This window comes from Nothoprocta perdicaria, unplaced genomic scaffold (genome assembly GCF_003342845.1).
Source record: "Nothoprocta perdicaria isolate Ctin4 unplaced genomic scaffold, notPer1 scaffold_254, whole genome shotgun sequence".
Classification (NCBI taxonomy): domain Eukaryota; kingdom Metazoa; phylum Chordata; class Aves; order Tinamiformes; family Tinamidae; genus Nothoprocta; species Nothoprocta perdicaria.
The window spans coordinates 130,174-138,233 of NW_020455482.1; the positions used below are offsets into that span (position 1 = coordinate 130,174).

The 8,060-nt window shown below is 42.6% G+C and overlaps 1 protein-coding gene across 2 annotated transcripts in view; it reads right to left on the reverse strand.

Moving 5' to 3' along the window:
• Nucleotides 1-7,341, reverse strand: part of CRYZL1 (crystallin zeta like 1) — a 16,701-nt gene extending 9,360 nt beyond the window's left edge. For both annotated transcript variants that reach the window (XM_026040378.1, XM_026040377.1), the window contains exons 1-6: nucleotides 7,328-7,341; nucleotides 6,698-6,769; nucleotides 3,868-3,945; nucleotides 3,253-3,325; nucleotides 2,663-2,707; nucleotides 1,137-1,205 (exon numbers count right to left, since the gene is read on the reverse strand). In XM_026040378.1, the coding sequence (XP_025896163.1) occupies nucleotides 1,137-1,205; nucleotides 2,663-2,707; nucleotides 3,253-3,325; nucleotides 3,868-3,945; nucleotides 6,698-6,763 (331 nt within the window). In that variant the 5' untranslated portion in view covers nucleotides 6,764-6,769; nucleotides 7,328-7,341. The remainder of the gene's footprint in view (nucleotides 1-1,136; nucleotides 1,206-2,662; nucleotides 2,708-3,252; nucleotides 3,326-3,867; nucleotides 3,946-6,697; nucleotides 6,770-7,327) is intronic.
• Nucleotides 7,342-8,060: the final 719 nt, after the last annotated feature.

Sequence of the window (8,060 nt, forward strand, 5' to 3'; positions counted from 1 at the left end):
AAAAAAAAAAAAAAAAAAAGAAGAAGTGGAGGAGTGAGTCCCTGACATTTCACTGAGAACAGCTTTTAGATTTGAATCCATGTCCAACGCAGGAAAGAAAAGCTTATGAGCAAAAGCAACTACAAGTGTCGTTATGATCCACTTCATAAAGGTAGGACTGCAATGCGTGGTTCAATGATGAATTTTGTATGTGTGTATATATATAAAGAATATAAAAAAAATATGTAAAATTATAAAACAGCAGCTAGACCAAGTCAGAGTGGAGCAGGGACTTGCTATTTGAAGAGCAGTCTGGTTAAGTAGATAACCCAAGTGCTTTGTAAAYTAGGAATCTCAAATTTTTGTTTTTTCTTTTTTTAAAATCATGTGGATGATTTACATGACTTCGCTTGATGCTGGCTGGAAAACCATCAGAGCCCAGCTGAAAGTCTGGCCTGGAGCTAAACGAGCAAGCACCRCCTTCCTGAGGCACTAGAAAAGAAAGACAGCAGAAGTTCAGTCTGCCCCTCTCAATCTTCATATTTAAAATGTGGATTGAGTCCAGGGAGCTCTATGACAACATAAATGATCACTTGGGATCATTTATTTGTATATCTGTCTTCTGGTTCTGTACATAATGAAAAGGCAGCAGAGTCTTCCAGACACTGTTTCCCTGGTCCTTGTCCCCTGAAAATTGCCTTTTTTCCCCCCAAACTGTTTTTCTCCTAGTTTTGTTCTAGTTGTTAGTCCGGTCAGAAGTGATGACAGTCCTGAACTGGACCAAAGGGAAGGGAAGTAAAAAACCCCCACAACTATTTTGTCTTACACTTCATTCTGCAACAGAGGAGGTGACTCACTAGAAAGAGAAAATGAAGCAACAAAAACGGAAGTTAGAAAGAAATAAAAGAGATGAGTCAGCTTGTGTGTTTAGGGAAAATATTAACCTGTTAATTGATAATACTGAAGAAAAAGCTTTGGAGAAGACACAGTCTTGAAAGTTTCTGTGAATACAAGGAGTACAGAGGATGTCTGAATTCTGCTACAGAACACACGTTTCTTTGAAAATCCTAGTTACTTTCCTGCCTATTAGAAAACGCAAATTGAACTATCAAGATATAACATATACAAAAATTATCCAAAATACATGGACTACATACCCAAATAATGCTCATGAACTAGAATAACTTCACAAAGCCCAGACTCTTCAGAATCCAGGGGTAAAATTCCTGAAGGAAAAAACAAACAAACAAAAACAAACASCAAAGCAAACCCTTAAGTCTTTAATTCCAAACAAGCACATGTGATAARCAAAACAAGGTGCTCCTAATTAAGCCATTARTCCCGCTTTAGTGCAGTTGCACTASTGCAGTTGTCAGGTATATGACAGGTTAAGTCCTCAGGGTAAGAGGAGCCTGTAGTTCCTGTGCCCTCAGCACCGGAGATGGTGCAATAGGTGATCCAGGTGGCACTTTGGAGGCAAGAGGGTAAAGAAGGGGGATGATCCTGACTACTTTTCTACTACTGGCACCTTTTCATATGTCTGGACTCCCTTCAGTCTTCTCCCTCCTCTTCCTCCTGTGGGTCAGGGCTAGCCAGTGCAGGCAGACACAGACCAAGCCAACACTGCAAACTCAGAAGATCAAGATGAAAGGTGAGAGGCAAGTGTTAAAAAAGAGGAGAAAAGTGCAGAAAGAGGGAAGGAAGAACCAGCTGAAGAAAAAAACATGGAAGCTAAAAAGCAAACATAATGGAATAGAGGAAAAAAAAAAAAAAAGGAAGAAAATCCTCCCCCAGTTGTAACAATGCTTTTTTCCTTCACTGACCAAGGGACGAGATGCACAACCAAGAGGTGCTGGCCTGAGATCAGACTTTGAATACACATAGGAGCCAGCAGAAAAAAATAAAACAAAGATGAAACAGGTTAAAAAAAAAAGAGAAGGGGTGTTTTTAAAACATATGGAGAGAGAAAGAAAAGGTCCACAGAGCGTATACCTCTATGGATAAAACCCGTTATGGGGGTGTCTTTTGCTCACACAAGTTTTACACTCCATTAGGCAAAACCGGGTGCTTTGACTTAACATCCTCAGCAAATTTGTCTTCCATTTCTGTCAGTCTTCCACAGTTCCCATTCACCAAAGGTTTTCCTATAGTGCTCACATGCACCTCCAGCTTATTCATRGGTTTATTTACATAATAAAAAGTAGTCCAGAATAGCCATCTACAGTAGCTATTGTGCCACTGGGAAATAATATGAGGAGAAGAATCTCAGAATAGAGCACCTTTTTATAATATCATTATCACTTCTATCTTACTTGCATATTTAAGTCATCCTCTATTTCTTAAATATACAAACATACAACAGAAGCAAATTCACTTACAAATATAAATCCTTTGTATTTATTCAAAGGTTATGTTTAAAACACTCATTTTGCACAGCTAATTGCTTCCTAGTGTATATTCTTAAATATTCAGTTAATTTAATAGACAGATTACAGTACACAGGGACCTGAATTTCTGTTACATACTTTTTTTTTAAAAAAAAGAAAGACTATTCTCATTTACATGAGTTTATTCATGTGACACTAGAAAAACTGTAGCTTTAGTCATGATTATAACTTGGGCCATTCTTTTTAAAAGAATTACTAATTTTGCCAGTTGCCAAGGCAAACAAGTGGTAACTTACCCACTACTTCATCCTCCGGCTGAAAAAAGGACACCTTCCTTCCAACTTAGAAAGAACATATAAGAAAAGAAGGCATGAATGTAACTGCATAGGTGATATTGAACACGCGTTTGAGAACACTCTGTATGATTAACTAACAAAACTAAACAACCTGCTAGTAGAACACACATCATGCTAGTGATGTTTATATACCAAAAACTTCATCTTTTACTTACTCTTTTACTCGATATCTACAAACAGTATGGGGTAGTACATATAAGTATGTGTTTGAAAGGCCTAAAGTTTAAATAAGGTGTCAAAGACACACGCGCGAGTGAAAGGCTGCTTAAATTCCTGAAYGTTATTTTTGTCTTCACTAGTCATAGAAATACTTTATACAATTAAAGATTGTTAAAACAGATTTTATTTTTTTTAGCTTCTGTGCACAGCTTTTTACCCTAAGCAAATATGCAGACATTACAATTCAGTCCCTTTTCTACTTTTAACTTGAATATCATTTASCAACATAGGACAAGCTTCCTCGCCAAAGCAAACACTAGCTCCTACTATTAATGTTCTACCATACAAAGACAACAGCTTTACTGACTTACCTTCCAGCACAACTCCAGAGATTTCTCGACCAACAGGTAAGAGTTCCTTCTTCAATTTCAATTCTGACAAAAGCTAAATGAAAATAATGGTTATAACTTTCTTACCAAGGCTCAAGATTTGAGCTTTTCTTATCATCTTACAGTATCTGACATAGGCTAAAAAGAGTCATTAGCAAAATGTTATTTAAAAAAAAAAACCACCAAACACAGAAGTACACATTTTTATTTAATGTTAAAACCTTTGATATGGTTTTCTGTATTTAAATTTAGAAGCATACAAAAGAACAAATAAAATCAGAGAAAATCATTAACTGCCAGACCAAACTGGGACTTAACATCAGCATGCAGAGGATGATAAAAGAGTTTTTACTGGAAGGGAACTCAGAATGACAACTGATCTTTCTCCATAAATTAAGAACCAACCTGCAGGTGCTGTTTAGGTAAAGAGATATGCAGGAACACCACATCAATCCYGAGCCCTCTCTCTCAGCAGTATGGCCATATCCTCATATGGCATATATGGAATTGTGCCAATCACCAGCTAGGGCCCTGGCTTCAGAACATTCAACAGAAAATGTAAACACCTCTAGCTTTTATGAAAAATTAAATAAATACCTTTGTATCTATCCAGCTCAGCGCACAGGCTCTGACTTGTATTTTCACATCATTGTCTCTTGGAGGAGGAAGGTTTTCCTAGGACAAATTTACATTATACAGTGCATTACATTCCACAACACAGCATGAACGTGCTAGCAGAATCCTCTGCAGATCTTGAAAGTACTTTTCCAGATAGCCTTTATTTCAGATTTCCTTGATTAGAGTGTTCTGGCTACACAACTTCTCAATGAAACCGAAACTGGTATCACAATGGATTTACAACGTATATGCATATTACTGTTACAAACTGAGCACCTTTCTAAACATCAAAAGACTAGAAAACTATTTTTCTGTTTTCTTCTCCTTGCAAGTTAAATTTCACACTCTTATCTGAAGCAAGTTTAGACAGATGCTAAGGGTTAATTAATAATGGACTAACAGGTGGAAAGAGTCTGTTTTATAATACAATAGGGATGAGAAAAAATAAAGCACTAACTCAATCTCATCAACATCAGGTGAATATTCAAGTAGTCCAGATAACACAAAAGAAACTGCACYGATGAGGATTGATATTGAGTCCTAGAAAAGATGGGTACCTTATATGTAATACAAGCTCTACTACAGCTGGTCTCCCCTTGCTATTCTGACTCTCATTTTCCACATCAATATCTGAACTGATTTTAAGTAATCGAGGGCTGCTACTATTGAGTACTGAATTAGCCAAGCTGAGTTTGGGACTGCTCCCTCCACACAGTTTTTGAAGAGCTAGTTCAGACACTGGTGCCAAAATCATGTGTTTCATGTATTTTCTTGTTACACTGTAGTCTGCCCCCCTTTCTTTTTTTCTTTTTGCTCAGAAGTGAAAAACCACGAAGTCAGAAGATATTGTTTCTCCTTCTGAAGTTAAGATACCCTGCTAAGTATTGAAGCTTTTATATTATTTTTTTAACTTTTCCTAACAAACAGCTGTTGCTTTTCTCTGGGGCGTAGCAGAATGAACAGTAACTTCTGTCTCAGAAATACTGAGCTGAACTTTTCCTCACCCCAGCTGAGCTAAATGCAGGCAGCTCCTCTAARACTGCAGAGCTTTTTGCCAGGCAGACTGACCTCCTGCTCCTCTAAACCAAAGCAGGATCTCGCTCTTTGTTCCACGAAACACTGACAAGCCATGAGAATGCTGTAACTAGAACAATAACACATCTCTTTTTAAAGTTATAATCTAAGGGATTTATGCAAGGAAAAACAATTGCTATTTAAAAGTATGTTAAATTTTAGACCTGTCCTTTAGGTTTGCATAGTTGAGTGAATCAAGTATGGCTACAATAGGTCTGTTTTTATAAATATCTAGAACATTTATCTTAAAAAAAAAACAGTAAGAGATTATCAAACACTTGCGTGGTTAACTAGTTCCTGTCTTCATTATTTAAATAGATCAATATTATAAAAAAATCAATAATTATGTAATTCTAATCAAGCAGATCTGCGATGGAAACTCTTTATCCAAGTTACTGACTTCGCCACTCTCAAGAGCGTTAGATGTCCTTAGATGTCAGACTTTCCTTTTCCTCTCTTTTTTAAATGTTTAATCCTTGTTACTGTTTGCTCCTCCTCATTATACAAAAGCTACTGCATTAGTTCCATGCCTGAAGAGCTCCAAATAGGCCAGGAGACAGAAAAAGAACAGACTGGGAAAGAACATTTCAAGACCTGTGGCAGCTTATCTAAGACCATACCACAGTTGTCTTGTTCCCTTGTAGCTGCTTATTCCTATCCTCTCCTTTGGGTGGATATTAGCAATCATGGAGCTATCAGGCAAATGAAAACTACTAATTCTTTTGCTAATTAGCTTAACATTTGGATAAATAAGCTGATTTATCTCACTTCATTTTTGGCACAATTGCCAAAAATATTACAGGGAAGGGGACAAAAATGTGCAGCTGAGACGGGAACAAAGCTTTTCAAAAGAAGCTCAGCTTCACAATCAATTTAACTAGACCCAAGATTGCACCCTGAATACACATCTTGCCTATATCACAATAAATCTTCTTACTGTACCCTTTCTTTTCAAGTAATTTGTCCAGTGTGTTTCACTACTGCAGCTTTAYAGCTGTTGCCTGGAGGTATCCTTACCAATATTATATAGTTTCATTTTGACGCTTGGCTCATCTGGGTATATTATTTATATTAATATACTTCATATATGTAACAGGTCCATTAAAATAAACAAAAAAAAACCCCACAGATTTGTGTCCATGAAATCATTCAAGTGTTTCTGTTCTGTTCAGACACTCACACTGCATCAAGGTGCACTTTTTAACACCCTTTTTAGCCTTATGCCTCAGATACATGTGTGTGCACTTGGTCGCTTGGTGTTTACCTCTCATGCCAATAAAGACTTCTTAGTCCAATAGTTTTAACCATTTTTATGGAAAGTAGTGGTCATCCAGATATTTTTCTTGTAAGTTTCAGGAAGAAAGGTATTTAAACAGACGAGACACTATGAAGGAAAACAGGAACACTGCAAATATAGTAAAATGCAAGCAATGTTTTAGCATGAGTGTCCAGAAAAATCTATCCATAGGATGCCAATCCATATGGAACCAGGATTCATTTGTTTACTTTTAAAAATATATTAATCGAAATGACACACAAATCTACCAGTGGCCTTATCAAATGCTCCTGAGTAATGGTTAAATATTCCTACCCTACCTTCATTTACCTGACTGTATGTTCAGAGGTTATATATGTTCCTTTTGAAGTTTGCAGCCTAGTTAGGGGTTCCAATACCCTTTGGCCACATTCCTTATTGCACTTAATGATTAATAGCTCTATTATGACTGGAACTCACTCTTTCCTGGAAGATAAATGTCATTTCCTCTCCGGGTGAATTCTGCTGACAGTACAGGGCTTTCATAATGATCTGTAAAAAAAAAAGGACACAGCAAGCAAACTGTAACATATGAGGTGGCGGCACAGCAAGCAACTGGTTAAAGCTTTATGATGCTTTTTAAGCTGAGCAGCAGTTGCTTGCAAGCCACAGGGCGGGAAGGCGGCCTAAGAGACGGCCCAGCACTCCCGAGCTTCAAAGAGGGCCAGRAGAGCGAGACAGGGTGTAACTGGTATCACTGATGGCAGGAGCGCAAGCGGCGGGACCCGGCTGTTGCGCCAGTGACCCGTGCGATTCACCAGTTAGCGGCTTCTCCGGGGCAACGGGGAAGCGCGGAGGGGCTGCTGGAAACAGCCCGGGCCCGGGGCCCCCTCGGGCCCGCACGCCGCGCCCGGCGCCCTCCGCCTCCCGCTGCCATGCGGGAGCTGCGGCGGCCGCACGAGACGGGCCCGCCCGGGGCGCAGGGAAACGCCACAGGAGCCGCCCTCCCGGCGGGAAGGGCCCCCCGACGCAGGCCACCTGCGGGCAGCCCCTGGGGAGCGGCGCCAACGGCCGCCCCGCCGCGCGGCCGCCGCGGTTGCCATGACAAACCGTTACTTCCGCCGCGCTCCCGCCTCGGCGCCCGCCGGCCAGCGTGGGCACCGCCCACCTCCTCCCCCGCGGCTGGAGGGGCCCGGCGGCAGCCTCCAATTGGACGAGGCGGCTGTCACTCGGCGCAGGAGAGGACGCCGCATTGGCCGGAGGGGTCGAGGGTGCTCTGGGACTACGAGTCCCYGCAGGCTTTGCGGCGCCGGCGGCACTACAGCGCCCGGCGTGCAGCGCGCCGCGCTGCCCCCACGTGACCGCGCGAGAGCGGCGGCCGCAGCCGGCGCATGATCCCGGGTGAAGGGGGAGGAGCCAGGCTAAATAATCTTTATGCAAATCGGACGAGACCACGCCCGCCTCTCGGCCCCGCCCCTCGCGGGGCTAAATCTCTTCTCCCTTCACGTCCCGGCCCCTGCCCGCCGGTCGCGAGGGCGTGTCCAAGCGTTGATTGGCCGCGGCGGGCCGGCCCCCCGCGACACCCGCCGCCTCCCATTGGCCCGCCCGTGTCGAGGGCGGGAGTCGGCGTGCCGCCCCGCGTCAGTACGGCGGCTGCGAGGGCGCGTGAGGCCCCTCCCTCCCCGCGCGCTCCCCCCCCCCGCCCCGGGCAGACGGTGGCTGAGGCGGCGGCGGCGGCGGGAGGGGATGGTGCGTCTGGCGGAGGCGGTGGCGGCCGCCGCTCCGGCTCCTCCATCCCCCCCGCCAGCGCCATGGCTGTGAGCAGGGCCGCGCAGATATGAGG